The 24305-nt window shown below is 49.5% G+C and overlaps 2 protein-coding genes across 3 annotated transcripts; one reads left to right on the forward strand and one right to left on the reverse strand.

Moving 5' to 3' along the window:
• The first annotated feature begins 4022 nt into the window (after window positions 1-4022).
• On the forward strand, window positions 4023-10459 carry GCDH (glutaryl-CoA dehydrogenase). Its single transcript, XM_063110639.1, has 12 exons — window positions 4023-4213; window positions 4283-4415; window positions 4505-4540; window positions 4842-4985; window positions 5162-5224; window positions 5505-5675; window positions 6374-6503; window positions 6597-6813; window positions 7355-7458; window positions 7688-7813; window positions 8115-8275; window positions 9905-10459. Exons 2-12 carry the CDS (start codon window positions 4325-4327, stop codon window positions 9976-9978), a joined length of 1317 nt encoding a protein of 438 aa, XP_062966709.1. The 5' UTR covers window positions 4023-4213; window positions 4283-4324; the 3' UTR covers window positions 9979-10459.
• SYCE2 (synaptonemal complex central element protein 2) lies at window positions 9222-23813 on the reverse strand. 2 transcript variants are annotated; one of them, XM_063110641.1, is made up of 5 exons: window positions 23736-23813; window positions 23004-23119; window positions 12418-12592; window positions 10983-11171; window positions 9222-9825 (listed from the first exon to the last, which is right to left on the reverse strand). In XM_063110641.1, exons 1-5 carry the CDS (start codon window positions 23748-23750, stop codon window positions 9781-9783), a joined length of 540 nt encoding a protein of 179 aa, XP_062966711.1. In that variant the 5' UTR covers window positions 23751-23813; the 3' UTR covers window positions 9222-9780. The 2 variants fall into 2 exon arrangements, with proteins under 2 accessions (XP_062966711.1, XP_062966710.1); XM_063110640.1 differs by having other exon boundaries at window positions 9224-9825; window positions 12418-12628.
• Between the last annotated feature and the right edge of the window lie 492 nt (window positions 23814-24305).

Here is a 24305-nt window from a genome sequence, read left to right on the forward strand (position 1 = left end):
GGCTGGCTGGTGCCCACCCTGGGCCTCAGACCTCCTCTCCCTTGGCTGCCTCGTGGGCTCTGAGCCTCTGATGGCCCCTTAGAGGGCTCCTCTCTGCCTTCAGCTGATTGGCTGCAACCCCTGATAAGGGGCCGGCAAGGCGGGGGGGGGGGGGGGAGTCACTCTGGGGAACAGACCTCACCTCAGTCTGTTTGGGGCTGGGCCTTAAAGACCGACCCTGTATTCAAAGCCAAGTGAAACATCAGGGGTTGAGGATTCAGAGGTTGGGGGTTTAGGTGCTGGGTGAAGAGGTACTGGGTCTACAAAGAAAGAGAGACTTGGAGGGCTGCTCTCAGTTTACCTACCTGGAGAAGGGGTGACAGGCTGAATGGGTGTTCTGAGAAGGGGCTGTGGTATTCCCCTCTCCCCTGAGTGGGGCTCTGCAGCCCTCCTCCTCCCCATTAAACAGCAACAACCGTGCTGATGGCGGGACTTGGCACGAACTCCCTGCCAGGCATTATCAGACACCCCAGATGGTGCAGGCTGCTATCAGGTGGGAGGCCAGAACAGCCAAAGCTCTGTACCGTGATCAGTGGGAAGGCTGGGAGTTGGGGCTTCAAATTAGCTTGGCTTTAAATTGCCTGGCTTGTGAGCTCCCAGGTCTGAGCCCTGTGGCAGGAGGGAGCCCCTGCCAATTAGCCCATCATTGTCTCCCAGGGACCCTTGGTCAGTGCTGCATGGGACTGTGCGGAGGCCGAGGCTGGTGCAATTATAGCTGCTCCAGTGCCATGGGGGCAAGGGAGGAAGGGATGGTTCCCCTTCTACTGGGTGGGATGGGACTGTTGGATCAAGCCACAGGCAGAACCTAACCTGCCAGAGACCTGGATCCTGACTCTGGGCTTGATTTTTGCCTCAAGCGAGGGAGGGATCTGAGGTTCTGCAACAGAGACTTCCACCCTGATGTCATGGGAGCCTGAATAGGGGACATGGACACATATAACAGACACGTAGTTCGTAGTCATATAGCCATCCAATTACATGGTGACAAGTTCCTGGTCCCTCAGTCACTCAGACTATATTATTCCTGCAGTATAATTGTGTGTCTTTGCATGCATATAGACCATGCACAGACACACGTTTCCCAGGCACCAAAACACAACCACGTGCTGTATTGGTTGCACAATGTTATACAATCCCTCAGACACAGAATTCATAATCACACAGAGAGGCACTGAAACAATCACATACACAATCCCACTGATACTACAACTCAGCCACAAGGAAGCAGACTTATGGGGATTCCATAAGCAGACTTTATGGGGGACATAATTCAATCTACTACATTGTTTGATTTCTTTTACATGAAATATCCAGAATAGGCAAATCCGTAGAAACAGAAAGCAGATTAAAGGTGACGGGCTGGAGAGGGAAAATGGGGAATGACTACTAATGGGTACAGGGTCTCCTTTTGGGGTGACAGAAATGTTCCAGAACTAAATAGAGGTCGTGGTTACACGTCATTGTGAATGTACCAAACACCACTGAATTATATACTTTTAAATGGTTAATTTTTTATGTAAATTTCACATCAATGAAACAAAATAGCTGGAATTAGAGTGGTTTTCTGGAGAGGAGCACAGAATTTCTCTTGGGGAGAATAAAGCGCTACATAGGCATATTTGGTTCTTCAAGGTGAGGCAAGAGGACAAGGGTCCAGAGAGAGGGGGACATTTGCCTGGGAGACAAAGCCCATGGGAACATGTGGCCAGGAGGGATGATAGACTTATCTGAGCTTCAGAGAATTCTAATGCCCATGTCAGCTCCAGGGCAGGGGGCTTTGGGGAAAGGAAGGAGTGGAAGGAGAGAGGCCACTGGCTGCAGGAGGAGGGAGGTAACCAGAAGAATGAGAGCAACGCATAATCCCAGACATTTCAAAGTGGTGATGGACTCGCTGTTGTGTGAGTGGGAGGGTTCAAACTATTTTATTTGGATATTAAGGGTGAAAGGGCCCAGAAGTTGGGAGGGTCCAGGGACACCCAGGCCCCAGCCATTTGAGAACATGCAGGCCAGTGATCACACTCCAGCACAATCCCACAATTACTCCCATCACACTCAGAGACGATATGCAAGGCAGTGCACACTACATACACAACTACACAGAGGGTTGATGTGGCAGGAGGTGTTCCTGGGTGGACAGAGGCCTGGCCTGGGAATCAGGAGGCCTAGATCCCATTCCTGCTCCCTGCTCTGCACTTGGCCCACTGTGACCTTGAGCAAGACCCCACTGTTTTCTGGGTCTTACTTTGCCCGGTTGGGAAATGGGTGGGTCACGGTAGATGTGTGGCTTTCAGATACAGAGATGGTCAAACACTAAATGACCAGATTTAAACATGCACCACACAAATGTTCATGGGGAAAAAAAGAAAGAAAAGTAAATGTTCGTGTAAAAGACCTAGGTGAGCACAGCTGCTCACTCAAGCACATACATGTCACACTCAGGCACATAATCACACACAACTGTATGTAGACCAAACCACACAGACACATATAGATACACAATCACTCAGACATGCACACAAATATCCAGTCATATAATCACAAAGATAATAGGCATATGTAGACAGAAAACCACCAAAACACAGTCACACACACAGTACCACACAGAATACCATTTGTATTAGTCCATTTTTACTGCTTATAACAAAATACATGGAACTGGGTAATTTATAAGAAAAATAAATTTATTGTTTATAGTTTCTGAGGTTGGGAAGTCCAAAGCCCAAGAAACACATCTGGTAAGAGCCTTGGCGGTGCTAACAGTGACAGCAGAGTATGACATTGTGACAATAGTGGAGCAGAGAGAGCAGAGACACTAACCTCCTCATTCACTCTCCTCTTAAAGCCCTCCAAACCATGCCCACGAGCATTTTTAATCCATTCAGTAAAGCATGGTCATACAATCTAGTCACCTTATGAAGGCCTCACCTTTCAATGACCATTATAGTATTTCCCACCCTCAACAGTTACAGAGGGATTAAGTTTTGGGGGGACATTCAACCCAAGGCAGCATTATACAAGCCTACAATTACACAGACAAAAAAACCTACATTCAGCCACATTTACAGACATACAGACAGTCTACACAGACAGAAACCACTCGCGGTCAACAGAGACATAGGAATACAGTCACAACACAAGCACTTTTGCAACCACTCGGACACAATCATATACAGACACTGGTCATCTCAGACAGAATCACATGCCCACAAACACAAATATAGGCTGATGTAGAACATGACCACGCAAACATACTTGTAAAGACTCACAACTATTGACATCATCACACCGACACACAATTACAATCACAACCACAGAACACAACCAGTCACATAACATCATAGAAACAATCATTTCCACCAAAAAAAGCATACACTTTGCACAATCACACACTCAAACACACAGTTACAACATCACATAACATTCCACAGAAACACAGTCCCACACAAATACAGTCAGCCAAAATCCACACCACAACCACACCGTCATAGCCCCACAATGTGACAGGCACACAGTCTCACACGCATACAGATACAGTTACTCAGGCACAATCATAACATAGATGCACAGAATCACACAAGGCAACACACAGACACACAGACTGGCAGACAGAGTGGGCTGGGATCCTCCACTCGCGGAGCCCACCTTCTCCTCCACCAGCACCCCATTAGAGGAGACCTCGAGGTCTGGCCTCCTGGGTTCCAGGACTCATTTTCCTCATGTCTCCATTCATTCATGAGGCCGGTGAGAGGATCCGAACCCTTGACCTTGTCGTTATCCGCACCACACTCTACTGAGTGAGCAAACCTGCCAGCCCGTTTCTTTTTTTAGCTCAGGAATCCACACACACCCCCTACTATTGGCCAACCAGCAATGGCCCGAACCTCCTCCTAGGGCCAATCAGAGCAGAAATACAGCTAGCCAATAGGGTTAGCGCACTCGCCTTCCTCCCCGCCCCTGTTCCGCTTCTTAAAGGGGCTAACGTGTCTCGGCCTAGGCGCGCCTTCCTCTACCTGCAGGACTGCCGTAGCCTTTCTTTTAAAAGAGAGAGCCGCGTATGAGCCTTCCTCAAGGAACCAATGAGAAGCCTCACCTGACTTCCCCTCCTCCCACCTCCACTGAGGTCAAAGGCCTTCGTCAGTTGCAGTCCACAGAGCTGTGAGTCCGGCAGGACCAGGTAAGGAGAGCGCTAGGTGCCGGGGTCGCGGGTGGGAGCCGCTCCGCTCTGATGCCCCCACTCCTCCAGGTCGCCGTCATTGCTCCACTCTCTTGTCCATCCGCTGCCTGCATGGCCCTAAGATGCGTCTCCGCGCGGATGCCGAGTCGCGGACCCTGCTTGCGTGTCCTGCGCGCGTGGATCTCGGCGGCGTCGCAGACAGGTCAGTGCGTGGCCAGGGGTGGGGTGGGGAGGGAGAAAATAGGGGTTTGGGGACTCTTCCGGGGTGACTTTTCTGTTTCGTGTTTGCAGAAAAGGGCGGGAGGACGCAGAGCCCACCGGCCAAGTGTAAGGACCACCAGTCGCGCCGTCCGTCTGTGGCCCCTATCCAGCTCTCTGTTTGCCCCGGGTGGACTCTGTCCCAGAATCCGAGGGCGGCCCCGGCGGGGAGGCAGGACCGTGACCAGCGCTAGGGTAGTGAATGTCCAGTGCCTGTAGGGTCGGAGAAAGGTCACCTTGTCTGTCCTGTTTGCAGCCCACATCAGCAAGGAGGCAGATGAGGGTGGAGGGGTGAGTCTCAGGATCCAGGAGAGGAGGGCACGGTGGTCAGGTAGGCTGCGCTGAGTTGAGCTACCACTCCCCGCCCCAGCCTCGCGTCCAGAGTTTGACTGGCAGGACCCATTGGTGCTGGAAGAGCAGCTGACCTCCGATGAGATCCTCATCAGGGACACCTTCCGCACCTACTGCCAGGAGCGACTCATGCCTCGCATCCTGATGGCCAATCGCAAAGAAGGTGCCTGGGCGGGGCGGGTGGGTGATGCCTGCTGCTCCCCTCCCACTTGAGCTGCACCCTCTGCCATTTGCACAAGTTCTGCCTGCTCTAGCCTCTGGGCTTCTCTGTTCCTGCATCTTGGGGCCTCCAGTGTGGGCTCTGGCTGGCCCTGAACTTGGGCATCTGTCCCTTTGCAGTTTTTCATCGGGAGATCATCTCGGAGATGGGAGAGCTGGGCATGCTAGGCCCCACCATCAAAGGTAGGGATGAATTTCTCTCTACACTATGCAGGCCCCACTGTGTCCTGAAAAGCCCCCTCCTTTCCTTGATCTGTAGTTTTCCACTCTGTACAGTGGGGCTGTTATTTCTCTGAAAGTAGCTGTGGGTATGAGATGAAAAAACCCTCAGCTAGGGCCAGCTCAGTGTCTGCCTCCTTGAGTGTCCCTGTCCAGCTGTCTCTTTGGTCCCAGGAATCCCTTGTCCCAGCTAGGCAGAGTTTTGTCCCTTTTTTTCCACCTTCCCCTCCTCTGCCACCACCAGGGTATGGCTGTGCTGGTATCTCCTCTGTGGCCTATGGGCTTCTGGCCCGGGAGGTGGAACGGGTGGACAGTGGCTACAGGTCAGCAATGAGTGTCCAGTCCTCCCTTGTCATGCACCCTATCTATGCCTACGGCAGCGAGGAGCAGCGGCAGAAGTACCTGCCCCGGCTAGGTGAGTGACTGACCATAGGGCCAGGTGGAGGGAAGACAATCCCTATGGCCTGGAACTCAAGGGTAGGGCCATCCCCCGAGCCTATTTTCTGCCCCTATCTCAAAGATAGCACCAGTGGCCATCTGGACCCCCTGCGAAACCCTGGGCCTTACTGGGACATCTGATCCCTCACCCTGACCAGCCTCCTCCTAGGTCTCTCTTGACTCTGCCCCTCTCTCACCACCATCACCTCCCTCTGGGTTTGCTTTCTGTGCTTCTTGTCCCAGCCCAAATTTTAAAGTCTTAACTTCCTAACCTAGTCCACGAGGTCCTGTGTGACCAGGCCTCTGCTGTCCTTTCCATCTTATTTCTGGCCACTCTCTTGGTTGCTCCTCCCCAGCCAGACTCAGCTACTTGGAATTCTGCAAACGTACAGCTGGGCCTTTGCACATGCTGTTCCTGCTGTCAGCACTGCTCTTCCCCACACCCTCCTCCTGCTCAGCTCCTCACTGCCAACTCCTTCCTGACTCCCTGGGGCCCTCCCCATCAAGCCACATGATTATGGCCTGGAGGAAGCTGTCTCCCTCACCACCTAGGAGTGCTGTGAGGCCAGGCAGGATTTACCTTGCTCACCAGGCCTGGCTTAGCGGAGAGTCTAATTTGGGGTTGAGGGGATGAACAGGGCCAGGCAGCCTCACGACTCTGTCTTGTGCCTGCAGCCAAGGGGGAAATCCTGGGTTGCTTTGGGCTCACAGAGCCCAACTGTGGAAGTGACCCCAGCCGCATGGAGACCAGAGCCCGCCACAATCCATCTAGCAAGAGCTATACCCTCAATGGGACCAAGACCTGGTGAGGGGCCTGGGCAGGAGGCAGGCAGACAGGGGTGGTGGGATGGAGGTGGGGCGTTGCAGCCAAACCCCTCATGGACTGTCACACCCTCAGGATCACCAACTCGCCTATGGCCGACCTGTTTGTAGTGTGGGCTCGGTGTGAAGATAGCTGCATCCGGGGCTTCTTGCTGGAGAAGGGGATGCAGGGCCTCTCAGCTCCCAAGATCGAGGGCAAGTTCTCCCTGCGGGCCTCGGCCACAGGCATGATCATCATGGATGGTGTGGAGGTGCCGGAGGAGAATGTGCTGCCCCATGCATCCAGCCTGGCGGTGAGTGGTGGCTGCCTCAGGAACTGGTGTTGGGTCACTGCTGGTTTACTTTTCTCAGGCAGGTCCCATGCTGGGGAACCAAGTGGGGACCAACAGACATGGTCCCTGTGCTAGTGGAGCCCACACAGTGGTGATTCTGAGAGGCTTGGCCTGACTTGCTGATGTGCCGAAAACTGCTGCTGTCTGGTGACTGTCTTACTCACACTGGCTCTGCCCAGGACACCAGGGCCTGAACCAGCTCTGTCCTTTGAGTCACATGCGTCTTCCTGCCTCCTCTTGGTGGCCTCCTAGACCTGAGCCTTGGATCTACATTCCCGGGCTGGGTAGAATTGTGTGCAAATCAAGAGTGAACAGGCACTGCATAAGGCCTGCCATGCACCTGCTTTGGTGCCAGGGCCCTGTGTGATCTACATGGCTGCCCTGAGTCCCCTGCGTCTGGGCTGTCTGGGAGGGGCTTTTCCCACGTTGCTTCCAATTTGGTTCTGCACAGGCTCTCTCAGTGTCTCCTGGGCGTCTCTGAGGCCCCGTCTCAACCCTATAGGGTCCCTTTGGCTGCCTCAACAATGCCCGCTATGGCATCACGTGGGGTGTGCTTGGAGCTGCCGAGTTCTGTCTGCACACGGTGCGGCAATACACCCTGGACAGGTGTGTGGGAGTTGTGACATGTCCTGCAGGAATGAGGGAGCTTGGGTTCTATCCTGTACCCCACCAGCAACTCCCCAATGTCCTCCCACTAGGCCTAAGTTCCCCACGCTGTGAAATGGCTAGTGATGGGCTGAGGCAGCCAGGGAAGGCTTCCTGGAGCAGTGGGGCCCTGGGACGGGGACTGGGGAGTGGGCCTCCCCTGGCCCTTACCCTGACCTTGCCTGTCTAGGATGCAGTTTGGTGTCCCATTGGCCAGGAACCAGCTGATTCAGAAGAAGCTGGCAGACATGCTCACCGAGATCACACTGGGACTCCACGCCTGCCTGCAGCTTGGCCGTTTGAAGGATCAAGACAAGTAGGGGCTGCGTGTGGGGGGAGGCAGCTGCTGCAGGAGGACGCTGTGCTCCTCCTGGCGAGAAAGGTCTTTCCTATCTGGTGGCCCTGGGGACTCATCCCTTTTTCTCCCTCTTGGCCTTGATAGCCTGGAGCAGGGATGGCCTCACTGGACCCTCATTGGGAGCCTGGTGGCTGTTATCAGGGATTCCCTCGCACTCCCCCACAGCCTGGCTGGGTTTTCCTGGGTTCAGGGTGCCTGGATGCCTGAGTGGGGTCAGTTCTTTGTACCCCAACTTGTTACATGTCTATGCCACTCCCAGGGCAGCCCCAGAAATGGTCTCTCTGCTAAAGAGGAATAACTGTGGGAAAGCCCTGGACATCGCGCGCCTGGCCCGAGACATGCTGGGGGGTAATGGGATTTCTGATGAGTACCACGTGATCCGGCACGCCATGAACCTGGAGGCTGTGAACACCTATGAAGGTGGGGGCTGGACCCTGTGGGGGAGGGTCACAGTGGCCCCAGTGTCAGGGGAAGGGGGACAGTGATGAGGGGCGGGGACAACAGGCCCAGGTCTTCCTGCTGTCACCAAGTGGCAGTGTGACCTGGGTCAAGTCACACCCACATCCCTCACTGGAGGTGCTCACCTGGTGACCATGGAGGTGAAGGGCTTCACACACTGCACAGGGGCCCTGCTCAGGCTGTGCAAGATGCTCCCAGCCCTTTCTCTTATTATGCTGGGGAGGACGGGTATTCCTGGGACAAGTATGACCTCTGCGGGTCTCCCCAGAGTGAGGAACAGTTCCCAGCAAGCAGGTGGATACAAGGGCATGAGAGTGAAGCTACACACAGGAATCACCACTACATTTTATGTTAAGAGAAGAAGATTGGTTGGTTGGCTCAGTTGGTTAGAGCCTAGCCTTATAACCCCAAGATCATGGGTTCAGATCTCATACCGGCCAGCCACCAAAAAGGAAAATAATAATAATTTATAGACTGTGGCGTTTGCATCTCACAACTGGTTGACTCACACTGGGGCCCAGAACCCCTTGCTTGGTGGGAAGACACGTGGGAAAAGATAATTAAAAAGGAAAAGAAGGTACAATCCATTGTGAGCCATGCAGAAACACAGGGAGACCTCAGGAGCTCCCTGAGCAGAGGAGCTTCCAGGCAGAGAAGACAGCATGTACAGAAGCTGATGCCTTTCCTGTGTGCCCCCAGTGACTAAGGAACTGAACCAAGGGGAGGTCCCTCAGCCCCAAATCTTGTTTCTTTTGGTGGGGGGGGGGAACAGCTGGCCCATATGAGGATTGTAACCAACTGAGCTAACCGGCCAGCCCCCAAATCTTGTTTCTATTAGGCAGCTGATGGAACATTCCAGAAACTTCAAGAGGGAAGGATGGGGGAGTGAGGGGATCCTACAGGTGTAGGACTCTGAGGAAAAGCAGAGGGGAGTTTCCAATGATTTTACGTAACAGAGGAATAGGTCACATTTGTGCTTTTGGAAGTAAACAGCTATATGACTTTATAAAAGGGAAGCTGTAATCTCTGACTTCTGCCCTGGAAGCTGGGGAAGAGCAAACCAGACATGAGGGAGTTGGGTGTGCGACACTGGGTTAAGTGGCTTCAGTTGAGGGAGATCAGCCATGACACACAGTTTTTCTGACGTGTCTGTTTTCCATCCCTCTGAGTAAGAAAGGGCCTGCCATGTTTCTACGTAGCTAATCAGCTCTCAGCCTCTGTGTGAAGGAAGTGTGGCTGGATTGGAAATCAAATGTTTAATCAACTGTGTGGGGTTAGGGTGGGCCCACGGCAGGGGATAGACTTGCTGCATGTTTGGGGCTAGCACAAGGAGCTTTGGGTTTTTTGTTTGTTTTTCCAAGATGCATTACAGAACTGTGAAAAACAATTTCTCAGCGTTGCCTGTACGGTGGCCTCTGAGCCTTCTATTGGTGGCTGTCACAGAGCCGCAAATCTCCCGGCAGCTGTCAGCATTTGTCATCTTTGTGGGTCTGTTCTTCTGAAGTAGGAGCCTGGGGGGACATGGAAGATTGACTTTAAAAGGAAGGTGTGAGCTGTTAGACTCTAAACCAACTGTATATTAATCTTCAGGTACACATGACATTCATGCTCTGATCCTCGGAAGAGCCATCACAGGGATTCAGGCTTTCACGGCCAGCAAGTGAACCTACTTCACCAGGGCCCAGAAGCTCTGAAGCCCCTTCCCAGAGAGTCGCCTGGTGGGACACTGAGGACACCGTGTTCTGAGCTTAGCAAGGGAGGTGGCAGATGGAGCTAACTTTTATGGTGGGAAGTGAGAGACACTGACTTTTAAATATCAAAATTGCCCTTCGGAAGTTGTTCAGGTGTGCAAGAAGATGGGAATCTCTGTACTGAGTTTCTCAATCCATGTTTAACCGTGGATGAGAACAGACTCCATTTACCTTAAGACATAAGCTTCTCTTGATGGGGGTAATGGGGAGCAGGGAAAGGGAAGGAGCATGACTAAAAGGAAGGAATTTGCATGAGACCAACCTGGCAGCTGACTGAGCAGATCCCCTCACACCAGGCGTTCACTGTGTGCCCTCTGACCCTCCATCTGAGGGGGAAGTGCCTTATGCTGGACATAGGAACAGGGCAAGGGAAATAAAGAGTCTGCTTGTCTGACCCCTCTGTGTTGGGCCATGATTACTGATAACCATCTGAGAAGTCGTTTCAGCCACAGGAGAAACAAATACGTCTGGGGGCTGAGAGTGGCTGGGATGGATGGGGTGGGGACTCTTCTCTTAGGGTGACCTGGCCCATGTCTCAGTCTTAGGCTCTGCTATAATAAATAAACCCGGGGAAGGCACTGCCCATGCCCCCAGGCATGTGCCAGGGCTACAGGACTCAGGGCTGTGGGTGGAGGGGACAGTTTCTGACTGGTGGAGGCACTGGATGCTTTGTCTTTTTGTCACCACACAGCTGACTACTCAACGGTGGGAAATGACACTGGTCCAGCTTCTTGGCTGGGACACATCATGTCACAGGGGGCCTTAAATAGATGGCAAGAGCACCCACAGGGCTTTGTGGTGATTGTGACCCTGTGGGGCTAGAGCCAGGTGCTCGGTTTCTGTTCACATCCACTCTCAGCTGAGCCATTACAACTCCCCTTCCTCACACGGTGCCCCCTGTATGAATTTCCTCATACCTCAGGCTGGACACACAGGTCTTTGTACACAGTCTCCACAGTGTGGCAGACTTGTTTGAGCTCTGTTTCCAGATGGCTGATCGTTGTAATCTTCTCGGTGAACTCTTGAAGCTTTTCCTGGATGATTTTGTTGTGATGATTATAAATCTGATACATCCTCTCCTCTAACTTCTCTGTCAGATCCGAAACCTTTTAAAGAATAAGACATGTTCTTGGAAAATCAAATGAGAGGCAGACATTTGTTCTAAGTGGATCTCTTAGATTTCTGCAACTTATAAAGTGGTAAAAACTACTCCAGTGACTGGAAGTCAAATTATCTATATATTGTTTTGTTTTGTTTTAAAAAGAGGCAAAAGTATATATGGTTATTCGTCACATAACAATGAGGATATATTCCAAGAATGGTGTTATTAGGCGATTTAATCATTGTGTGAACATCATAGTGTGTACCTACACTAATCTTGACGTAACCTACTACATACCTAGGTTGTGCAGTGTAGCCTATTACTCCCAGGCTACAAACCTGTACAGCATGTTACTGTACTGAATACTGTGGGCATGGTATTTGTGTATCTAAACATATCTAAACACAGAAAAGGAATTTTTCAGCTCTATTATAATCTTATGAGACCACTGTCATATATATGGACCATCCTTGACCAAAACGTCATTATGGGGCACATGACTGTATACAGTAGAAGCTCAACCAGGTTAGGAAGAAAGTACACTAAATGGGGACTAGAAGAAACATGCAACAAAGTGGCCTCTGGGTGGTGGTATCAAAGAAATGTTTTTATATCTTTTCTATTGCATTATACTTTTCTCTACTTCGTAAATTTTCTGACCGATGTGTACTGATGGGGATAGGAGTGGGGGAAGTAAAAGAGAAAAAGTCAATCTGTCATCGAGAGATGACATGTTGAATCAGCAAGCTTTCCCACTCAAAAGATCAAATTAAGTATTCTGAAGGGGCATCAGGTGCAATCATTAACGTTAGACTTGAACATGACATCAGGCTTTGTGAGATATCAGCCCCAGCATTGTTGAGGGACCCTGACTCTATCACAGACCATTCAATGACTGCTGAGGACATATGGGTGAGATAGCACAAGCCGTGCCTCAATCCCCACTCCCATAGCCATCTGCCCTTGCGTGAAATAAGAGGGCTGGGCTTTGGAGGCAGGTGGACCTTGGTTCCTCAGCCTGGCTCTGTCACTTGGGCAAATCATTTCTTTCCAAATCTTAGCTTTTTCATCTATAAAATGGGTCCGATTTCTTTGCAGGATTCTTGTAATTATGAAACGAGATACTATGTGTGAATTGCCTCGCAACTGTGCCTGGAACATAACAGATGCTTGGCAGTGGTTCCTTCCCTCCCCTTTTACATAAGGAATGTCCCCCCCACCCCCAACCCCAGCTGGGAGGAGTCAGTCACCTTGATATTGAGGCTGTCCCTGAAGTTGGTCATGAGTGCATGGTCCTTTTGCCTATTCTCATTGATGTTTTCAATCAGCTCCTTGGCTCTCTTCTTCAGGATGTCGATGGTTGAGTCCAGAGAGGAGAAGTAGGGTCCTGACTTCCCTTCCAGCATCGTCAGCTGGCGACTGGCACTGGAGGTGGCAATACAAGGGCTAGAAACCTGACTCCTGAAAGTACAGAAAACTGAGATCAGCACTGAACTCTCCCAAGAGTGGCTGATCTGAAGGAACTATATGGTGGGAGAGGCCGAGTCTTGTTTCCTTCTAGGGGTGACACTCAACACCTTTCCTAGATTATTGCATTTACACACCCACCCTGACAGATGGGGATGCACCCCATTTTATAATGAAGAAAACAGACCCAGAGGCACAGACTAAATATGCCCAAGGTTCCAGAACAGGGAGATGGGTCTGATCCTGAAGCCCACTGTCATTTCACCACACCAACTTGCTTCTTTGGAATGAGCATCAATCACACCGTAAATAGTAAAGGTACTTTCTTAAGTGACCTTGGTGTCATTAACTGTTGTATCCATTTCCAAAATTACTGGATGATGCCCACAGTGTGCCAACCCCCTGGGGCTGGTGTACTTACATGTTTCTCCTCCCACCGGATGAGGTAAATGCCTGTCAAGAATTATATTAAAAAATTTTTTTTTTAAGGCTGGCCGGTTAGTTCAGTTGGTTAGAGCATAGCCTTGTAACATGAAGATTAAGGGTTCAGATGCCCATACCAGCCAGCTGCCAAAAAAAAATTTTTTTTAATGCACACACATAGAAGGTTATATCTGTCCCACTTTGTGTGACTATAACTATGCAAATCAATAAAATCTTGTTTCAGCCAGTGAAATAAGGGTGAAAAAGTGACAGCAGTCTACAGAGCTAAATTGAATGAAGAAAGGTGAGTGATTTCAAATATAACCATTAAGGTGTGGGGGAGACAACTACAGATTGGAGCAAAGACCATAAAAATCTTGAAAGGTTCTGCATACAGACTGCTTTATCAGGGCCTGGAAGTTTTTGTTGTGCTTTAAAAAGAAAACTAGAAATCACAAGTAATCCACTAAGAAAGAAGTTTATGAAAAAAAAAGTTGTGACCCGATCAACAGACTCATTGGTGTTTTAAATTAAGGTTTTTCTTTTTTTCTTTTTGCTGATCCTCTGCTTTATCTGACCTGTTTGATGCCTGATTAGTTACAGGTTCTGGTCATGTGTAGCTGCCATTGTCAGAGTCACAGCTAACATTTCTTAAGCACTTTCCATCTGCCAGGCGCCAAGCTCGGGTACATGCTTTGTCTTGCTGCATCCTCAAGACCATGCTTTGGAGTTGGTCCATTCATCATCTTTACCTTATAGCTGAAGACACATGCTTAGTGTGGTCATGCCACCTCCTCAAAGAGTCAGCCAGTCCGGGGCAAACTGGCTGTGGTACCTAGTGGGCCTGACTCCCCAGCCAGTGTCCTGCTTCCCATCCCCTCCTGGGTCCTCAGTTTCCTTATTGCCCTCTGAGGTCCTTCCAGCTCTGCACAGCTGAGCCTCAGAGGTGCTAACAGAGCAGTTCCTGAACACAGCAGGTCCCACAAGACCATAAAATCTGCCATGCCAAAACCGATTTCTTACAAAAATACATCTTGATTTTTGGATGCTTTCTCCATAAAACTTTTTCTGGGCTTTCAGTCTCTTGACTACCTTGGCTCTGTGTTTGGGCTCAGAATACAAGCATGGTGAAACCCCACTGCACAACAGCCTGGGTGGCCAGAGTTCTCATTTGCACACAAATTCTCAGGCCCAAGACCTTGGCTCTGTCCTTGCCAGGTTGTTTCTTGCTTCTGTACATTTGTATTTGCTCTCTAACTCAACCTTTGAGATCTAGCCCAGACCTCTGCCTCCTTTGAGAAGCTGTCCAGGACTCTGTGCCCATCTCTATTAATGCATGTGTTTGTCCTCAATTTCCAGAGGACGGTGTCTCATCCGTATTCCCACCATCCAGCACATAGTAAGTTTTCCATCATTTGCTGAGTGAAGGACACCTGCTACTCAACCTATTCCTCTCTCCCCTGGCTTCACAAAAAGAATGCAAGTTCATCAACCTCCATGGCAAGATGAATGTGTCCGATGCATTTATCAGGACAGGAAAGTGTGCCTCCAATTAGGCAGATATTCTGTAGCAAAGACTTACATCAGCTAGAGATAAAAAAACAAACTAAAGCTCTGCTCCCTGAGCATTCTTGTAGAAAGACATTTTGCGGTGGGACAAAGACTTACTGAGGGTTTATGACCTCTGAGTCTACAATTACTCTTCTTTCCCAGGGGTAAGCAAGGCAGAAGGAGACTAATTCAGAGCTGGGACACGTTGGCATTTTAACATTCAGATCTTTGTAACATCTGGAGGCATGCAAAGAAAAGCATTGGTTTGCACAACGAGAATGGAGCTGAGAGGATGGGTTCAATAAAGCCTGGTCTTGGACGTCCCTGAGATCTCAAGTGCTGACCACCCTCCTGTGCAGCCTAAACCTGGGGCTCTATCACTTGAGTATATTGCTGGGTGGCCTCAGCCCCTCCTCCCTGTGTCCCACCCACCACGCAAACCCCATACCCTGGCTCACCACAACCAAGTGCTTTCTCTTTTCCCACACTCAGGAACTTGATTGTTGCTGTAGGAAATCATGACCCTGGGAACACTACTGATTCCTGGTCTCCGGCCTCAGGGGATCCTCAGGGCCATTTGACATCCTGTCTGTGCTCAGGTCACCTTCCTCTCTCATTCCTCACATCAGCAATTACAAACCTTCATAATTCTCCTGTCCTGACCCCATATCTGCTTCCCTCACCCTGAACAGATACAGAAACAGTACAGGCTAACTCTTTCTACTCCCCACCCCATAAACGTATCCACAGCCTCCCAGCTCAGCAGGCAAGATGGTCCATGCCACTGCTGGGCTCCCTGTGCCCTCTTTACTTCACCCTCTTTTTTTTTTTTTTTTTTTAAAGATGACCGGTAAGGGGATCTTAACCCTTGACTTGGTGTTGTCAGCACCACGCTCAGCCAGTGCGCTAACCAGCCATCCCTATATAGGATCCGAACACGCGGCCTTGGTGTTATCAGCACCACACTCCCCGAGTGAGCCATGGGCTGGCCCTTCTTTTTGTATCTTTATGCTTTCCCTTTGGACTGGCTCTTTCCCCTTGGCATATGCTGTTTCAAGTCTCTTCTGTATTTAAAACACAATACACACACACACACCTGCCCTGAACTCCAAGTCTCTGTCAGCCAGCCACCTCCTTTTCCTCCCCATTATGGCCAAGATTCTAGAAAGAGCTGCTTACACTTCCAGAGCATATTTTCTTAGCTCCCACTTGCTTCTCAGCCCACTGCAATGAGGTTCCTGCTCCAGTTCTCAAATGTAACAGCTCCTGCCAAGGTCCCCAATGACCTTGTGGTTAAGACAGTAGACATCTCAGATCATAACTTCCTTGAGCTCTTGGCAGCAGCCAGTGCTGTTAACCACCCTTCCCTGTCACTACCGACACATGACGTCCCCGGGCTCTGGGCAGGGGCCTCTGCTCTCTTCTCTTTAGGCTCTCCTTCTGGACATCCTCTTTCACCCTTCTCTGCAGTGAAGCCCTCCATGCCTCCTCCCTGCAGGCCCCTCCAGCTAATCTCCCACCCTCCTCTCCACACGTTTCCCAGGACATCCATGTGGCCTGGGATGCCTGGGCAGTCCATTTTCCCGCCTAAGTCCTGCCTCTCCAGAGAGTTTTCCTTGGCTGGGTTAAGTGCACACAGCACCTAAAGTGTCACTGTCTAAGCCACAGCCTCACCCTCTGGTCTCCTAAAGGGCTGGGGCCATGTCTCATTTATCTTCATAACTTCAGTATTTACCCCGCATGGGAAAAGCAATAAACATGCCTCAAATAAATGACTCAGAGGGGCTTTCATAACCATCTGCACTTCAGTGACTCCCAAATTTATCTCCCCCAGACCATGCCTCTCTGCTGAGCTCCCAACAACCTATAAGAATACCTCCAGGCCTCTCCACTTGGCTGCCCCAAGGCATCTCAAACTCCACATTTGCACGCCAACAACGTCATCTTGCTCCCCAAGCCGAATTCATCCTCCCTCCCCTTAGTGACTGAACAAAAAGCCACCTGGTCCTCAAGCCAGAAACTTCAGTCAGCCTGGAGTCTGGCTTCCCTCTGTCTCTTTACATCCTGTCTCAAAATCCTCTCATTTCTACATCCTGAATCTTTCAAGCCTATAATTATTTGCAGCTCTAGGCCTATCATTTCTCACCCAGGCCCTAGTGACCCTCCAAACTACAGTCTGGTTTCCTATTCCGCTTGACAGCCTGAGAGCTCCGCAGCAGCCACCAGATCAGGTCTAGATTCCTTCACATGTGAGACCTTTCAGGGCCCCTACCCTCTATTTCAGGCCTTACACTTCTCTCCTACCCCTCCATCTGCAGCAATCTGGGGCCTTCCACAATTTCCCCGAACACATAGCTTTTGCCTGGAATGACTTTCCCTTTCTGCCTCCTTCATGAAGCAACATTCCAGGCTTCCACTCTTGCACCTCACGGCCAAGTCCTGGTCACAAGGCTGCTGTAGTTCATGCACATCAGTCCCCTCCAGTTCACGTGCACACCTGAAGGGCGGGGACCACGTTCTACTCATCTGTGTTTTTCAGCACCCTAAAGGTTTCATAAATGTTTGCTGAAGACATAAATGGATGAACCACTGACGGAGCTGCTTCTAACATTCCTGCTCGCACACCTCCTTGTACCCATAGTTTGCCTTATTTCAATCTCTCCTGGACCATCTCAACAGTGTAAGGCCCCTGGAATTAAAATCAATGATATCTCCAGGTGTTTCTTTTTGTGGAATTGTTCACAACCTGCTTCAGCTGCTGACAGTTCCACGTTGCTTCATTCTAAGGCTCAAGGGATGAGGCTGGAACGAGTTTTCATGGCAGCTATGCAAATGGCAAAAAATCACTTGAATTCAGCTAATTCAAATTTCACGGTGGGACAAAAGCCTGCATCAGATGTCTGCTAAGGGTTTCTTTATTTTTCCAGGCTCTCCTTCAGGGATTTATTCCTTTCTACTTCATTTTTCTTAATTCTCAGCAGCTGCATATTAATCAGGATGCTAATGAATCATAGGCTTCCCTGGGCCTGCAGTCACCAATTAACCTTAATAAACAAAATGCACAGTGTCCTCTCCACTGGCTTCCCCCATTCCTGGGCCAGCTTCTGTTGCTGAACCCTGGACCGAGACCAGGGAATGGAAGTCAGCCCGACACAGCACGCTGGTGTGTATGGCCTGCATGGGGGTTGGGTAGTGGGGTGGGGGCTGTGAACACACTGTTGCGCTCATTTATTATGGTCTGTCCTTCTAAGGAGTCCCTAATTCGGCTGCAAGGATTAGGACATAGTTCCCAAGCAGGGCCCAGGCTGGCAGGGGGCCCAGGAACGGCAGAGGAAATGGGTCTAAGCAAAGAGACCATCTGTTCGCTCCAGGTAAAGCTGTGATTGGCAGACATGAGAGCCCGAGCAGCCTGCTGCTGGGGCTCTCCCTCCCATGGCCTCTAACAGATATACAAGTAAACAATCCACCAGCCACTTATGACCACCACAGGCAGCAGTCCCAGAAGAGGAGGCAAGCTAATCAAACATTCAAGGAGGAACACAACAGAATCTCTGGCACTTGGGCAAAATGATGTTAGCCAGAAAGGGGGGAGGTTTGAATCAAAGCTGATGAGCCGGTTCCTTATCCTCTACTTTTCTCTCCCCAAAATGTGTTAACATTTTAATCATGTTTCTGAGTATCTGCTGCTGGATCTATTAACTGGCCTCTGCCCTGGTTTTAATTCATCTGTTTTTTGGCCCAAAGCTCTTGTGGAGCTCCTTGAAATTTCTAAATGATTTGCAGTGGTCTGTGTCTCTTTACCACATAGATCCTGGTCTAAAACATGCTGTTTGCAGTAAGATATTATCAAACAAGTAACTTCAGCCATTTCCTCCCTTTTTCTGGTCTCCAACTGACAGCACACGCATAGAAATCATTCCACCCTGTGACTTGCCTTGCAACTGAGGAATGTGGGAGGCAAGGGGAAGCAGGCTGTATGCCTGGAGTCCTCAGTGCCCTGTCCTGAGCCTCTTCTCACTCTTTCCTCAGGTGACTTATTCATTCCACACCTGCCACTGTAACAGTGACTCCTACAGTGCCATCTCTAGCCCTTTGCCCCACCCTGAGTTCTGGGTCAGAAAGTCCAACTATATCCTAGATACATTCATGCAGATGTCCCCAGCCATCTCAAACACCTCAAAAAAAAAAAAAAAAAAAAAAAAACAACGGCAAAACAGAATTCGTGTTCTTGCCTCTACCAGAGAAGCCACCACCTGTTGGAAACCACCACAAGCTGGAAAGAGGGAGCAGTGGTGTGCTGGTAAGCATTCAACAACTGGCTCTCTGGGGGAAAACAAGCCCTGATTTGTAGTGTTTGCCAATTTCCATGGTGCAAAGACTCCCACCATAGTAGATTTCAAGCTACCAACATGAAGTCACTAAATGCCAAGTTGGGAAAATAAATTAAAAAATAAAGAAATAAATGTCAAGATGGGAAGATATGTGTAGAATCGGCTCAAACACACCATGGCCAGAGACATCCCTGCTCATTCCCTTTCTGGTGCCTCATTCCCTGGAGCTTCTCTCCTGCTCGGCTCCTGCCACCCCTGTTGGAGCCTCCCACCTAATCTCCCCACGTCCACTCCCGCTCCCTCCCAACCATTCTCCACAAAGCAGCCAGGATCTTTTTATAATAGGCACCTGAGCATGTCACTTCTCTGACCCAGCAGCTCCCCTCCTAGGTATACGTCTACCCAAGAGAAATGAAAACATCCATCCACACAAAAACTTGTACATGGATGTTCATAGCAGTGTTACTTATAACAGCCGAAAAGCGGAAACCAACCAATGTCCATCAACGGATGAATGGATAAATAAAATGTGGTAGATTCATAACATGAAATATTTTTCATCCATAAAAAGGAATGAAGTTCTGATCCATGCTACAACCTGAGTGAACCTTGAAAACATGCTGAGTGAAAGAAGCCAGTCACAAAGGACCACATCGTGTGTGATTCCATTTGAAATGTCCAGAATAGACAAATCTACAGAAAGAGACAGAAGGCAGATTAGTGGTTGCCAGCAGCTGGGGAGGATACAGGGACTGGGGGTGATGGCTAAGGGGTGTGAGGTTTCTTTATGGAGTGATGAAAATGTTTTTAAAGTTGACTGTGGCTGAGCTGGCTGGTAAGTTCAGTTGGCTAGAACTCTATGTTATAACACCAAGGTCAAGGGTTCGGATACCAGTACTGGCCAGCCGCCAAAAAAAAAAGGTCACTGTGGTGATGATTGTATAGCTCAGTGAATATAATAAAACAATTGAGTGGTGCATTTCAACAATTCAATTGTACACTTCAAGTAGGTGAATTGTATGCTATGTGAATTATATCTCAATAAAACTGCTACCAAAAAAAAAAAACTTTCAGGATAAAGTCTATAGCCTACAAAGTGCCCCATGCACTGGCCACTGCCGAGCCCTCCAGCTTCCTCCTTGCACTTACCCCTGACCCATCCAGCCACACTGCCTTCTCAATCTCTTCCATGTCAGTACTTGTTCAGTATCTGCCTCCCCAGTCAGAATGGAAGCCCCGGGACGGTATAAGCATGTCTGTCTGGTGGACCAGGTATCCCTGCTGCCAATCACAATGCCTGATGTTGCCCGCCTTCTTGCTGTTTTGGGAATGCACCAAACTTATTCCAGCCTCAGGGACTTCGTACTTGCATCTCCCTCTACCTTGGAAGGTTTCGGGCCCAGAACACCTCCTTCTTGTGCAACCTCCTTAGAGATCTCTGACTGCTCTAAACTCCCTGTGACTCTAGTTGTTCCTCACTGTTTCTTCACACCACTTGCCACCAGTTGAAACCACATTTTTATTTCATCGTCTATTACCCTTTTAGAGAGTCAGCTTGGCAAAAGACCCAGAATAGCCAACACAGTATTGAAACATAACAAAGTCAGATGACTGACACTACCCACTTCAAGACTTACTATAAAACTACAGTAGGGAGGGCCGGTTAACGCAGTTGGTTAGAGCACAGCCTTGTAAGACCAAGGTCACGGTGTTATAAAGCTGGCCAGCTGCCCCCCAAAATAAATAAAGCTACAGTAATGTAGACAGTGTGGTAATGGAGAAAGAATAGGCAAATAGATCAATGGAACAGAACAGAGAACCCAGAAATAGACCCACACATACGAGGGTACTTCAAATAGTTCATAAAAAGATTTCTATTATCTCAATTCTATTTTTCCACAAATTTTTTGAAGTACCCTCATGTATAGTCAACCAATCTTTGACAAAAGAGCAAAGAAAATTCAATGGACAAAGGAGAGTCTTTTCAACAAATGGTGCTGAGACAACTGGACATCCACATGCAAAAAAATGAATCCAGACACAGACCTTACAACTTTCACAAAAATGGATCATAGACATATATGTAAAATGCAAAACTATAAAACTCCTGGAAGATATAGGAGAAAATATAGGTGACCGTGGGTTTCATGATAAAACATCAAAATCTCAGATACAACATCAAAATCATGATCCATGAAAGAAAAAATTGATAAGTTGGACTTCATTAAAATTAAAAACTTCTGCTCTGCAAAAGACACTGTCAAGAGAATGAAAACACGAGGTAAAGACTAGGAGCAAATCTTTGCAAAACACATAACCAATAAAAGACTGTTCTCCAAAATATACAAAGAACTCTTAAAACCCAACAAAAAGAAAACAAACAACCTAATTAAAAATGAGCAAAAGATATGAACAGACACCTCACCAAAGATGTATAGATGGCAAATAGGCATATAAAACAACGCTCCATATTATATGTCATCAGGGAAATGCAAACTAATACAACAATGAAATAACACTACGCATCTAATAGAATGGCCAAAATCCAAACACCAAATGCTGGTGAGGATGTGCAGCAAGAGGAACTCTCATTCACTGATGGTGGGAATGCAAAATGGTACAGCCACTTACGGAGACAATTTGGCAGTTTCTCATAAAACTATACATATGACCTAGCAGTTGTGCTCCTTGGTATTCACCCAAATGAGCTGAAAACATATACACACAAAAACCTGCACATGAATGTTTACTGCAGCTTTATTCATAATTGCTAAAACTTAGAAGCAACCAAGATGTACTTCAGTAGGTCAATGGATAAATAAATTACATACATCCACACAATGGAATATTATTCAATGCTACAAAGAAATGAACTATCAAGCCACAAAAAGACATGGAAGAACCTTAACTGCACACTGTTAAGTGAAAGAAAGTCAGTTCCAAGAGGGCAGGAATTGCTATGTTCACTGCTGTATCCCCAGCATCTAGATCAGTGTCTGGCCACAGCAGACGCTCAATAAATGTTTGGTGAATAAATAAATGTGCAAGATAAAAACGTTTTTCTTTTTTCCTTTTTTCCCCCACCACTATATTAAAAGGGGAAAAGAATCCTTTTTTTGTTTTTTTGTTCTTTCATTTTTTTTGTGGCTGGCCCGTACAGGGATCCGAACTCTAAAAAACCTTTTTATTCAGTCATCCCTGATGTCTTGCTTTTTCTCACCCAGCATCTAATCCATGAGCAATTTCTGCCAGTTATATCTTCTTAAATATATCCATATACAATTAAATATATCCAGAATCTGATGACTTCTCCCTACCTCCATAGCCACACTGTGGGGTTAAGTTACAGTCATCTTGCACCTAGATTATTCCAATTGCTTCCTCACTGGTTTCCTTGCTTCCACTTCCGTCCTCCACAATCTATTCTCTACACTGCAGCCAGAGGGAGCCTTTTAATTCTTTAGTCCAAAAGACAGCAAACTCCCATAAAGGGTCAGATTGTGAATCTTTTCAGCTTTGCCTCTCTGTTGCAACAAGTATGGCTGGCTGTGTTCCAATAAAACTTTATTAACAATCACCAAAAGACCCCTGCTGTAATTCTGTCTTGGGCAATTAACATCTAAAGTCTCATTACCTATCTGACTGCAGCTCTTACAATCTCCCTGTTAGACTGCTCCTGCACAGTCCTCCCTCTTGGCCTTTGCAGCTGCTGTTCCTCTGCCTGGAGTTCCCTACCCACTTGGTTCATTTGTCATCTCCTCCATGAAGACTTCCCTAACTCTCTGATCTAAACTGGCCACCTCACTCTCTCCCCATTTCCCCCCAATAGCACTTAGCATCCCCTGACTGCTATACATTTGGGACTTCACTGTCTCCTCCTCCAGAGTGTCAGCTCACTGCTGCGTCCCCAGTACCTAGCACCTTGCCTGGCACATGGAGGCTGCTCCATCAATTGTAGAAAAAGGGCAACAACAGCAGACACTGGTAGAGCCTTGTGGAAGGAACAGGCCAACGCGAAGGACCGAGGGGCCTGTGTGGACCCACTGGGCTGGGTTCTTCCTCACCTGGTTGGCTCTCCACCAGCTTCCTCTTGGCGGTTCTCCTCGCACTGCTCATGCTCCTTGCTCTCCCCCAACGGCTGTGGCTCCTGGTCCTTGCCATCTACGTGGGGCACGTCCACCTGTGGGCACGGCCAGCGCTTGAGAGGCATCGAAGGAGGGAGGACGAGCAGTGGGCAGATTGCCCACTTCCCGACCCTTTTATCATGGGCACCACGATGTGCCGCTGCAGCATGGTGGGGACCCGCAGAAGAGACGGGCGGGGCTGGGGTGGGCGCCATCAGGACGGGGTCGTGGGGTGGGGGGACCTTCTGTCCCAGGGGACCGAGGCGGGGAGACCTGGAGGGGCCAGGGCGAGGGCAGAGGCCCTGGGAGGGGCGCTGGGGGGCCTGGGCTCCTAACTAGTGTGTATGTCGGCTAGAGTCCTTCGAGGAAGGAGAAGAGGTAGGAGAAAAAGAAGAAGAAAAGAAACGGGTGTGGCGCATGGGTGTCCGAGCCTCTCTCTACCCTGCTCCTGCCATGCGCCATGCGTGGTAATCTGGCCTTCCGGCCGAGACTGTCAGTACGTCAGTCAGGGCCCGGTAGGTCAGTCAGGAAATCGGGGCCGGGCCTGGAGAGAGGCGGCCCTGATGGCAGGAGACAAGTGGCCGGGCTCGGGTCCGCTGGGGAAGCCCAGGATCGCGGCCGTCCTCTGCCCGTCAGCCCGCCGCCCGCGCGAAGGAAACAAGGGCGGCTTACTCCGGGTCGCTCCATCCCGTCTTTTCCCGCCTTCACGCTCGCGCCCTCTGCGCACGCGCCCGCTCCGCCCCCTGGGGGAATTTGTGCACGAGGCGGAGCGCGGCCGACCGTTAAGCGGCGGTTGGGAGGTCCCAGGGCTGCGCGCGCAGCTGTCGCCGTCCGCGGGGGAGGGAGGGGATGGGCCCTGCGCAGGCGTGTGTGCGCATGTGTGAGGCTCTCCAGGACAACTTAGAGCATCCGGGTGTGGGGATGTCAGTGGGTCTTCGTTCGTGCTGTATGTCTTGGCCTATGCACTCTGCCTCGGGAAATCTTTCCAATAAATAATTCGGACCCTTGCCTCTCCTTATTACGGCCATGGCTCCCTGTTGAGCTCAGAGTAACAATTTATGCATTTACCACCTAGAATCAGTTACCTGCGCACTCCAAAACTAGGACTTCCTTGAAAGCATGGTGGTGGGGTCTGGCTCATACAGGGTGGTATCCCTTAATAATAACAGTAGTAATAACAATAATCCCTTAATAGTAGTAGTAATAGCAACAACGAGAATAATAATTGGCCACAAGGAGCCA

Source organism: Cynocephalus volans, chromosome 10 (genome assembly GCF_027409185.1).
Source record: "Cynocephalus volans isolate mCynVol1 chromosome 10, mCynVol1.pri, whole genome shotgun sequence".
In the NCBI taxonomy this organism is placed as follows: domain Eukaryota; kingdom Metazoa; phylum Chordata; class Mammalia; order Dermoptera; family Cynocephalidae; genus Cynocephalus; species Cynocephalus volans.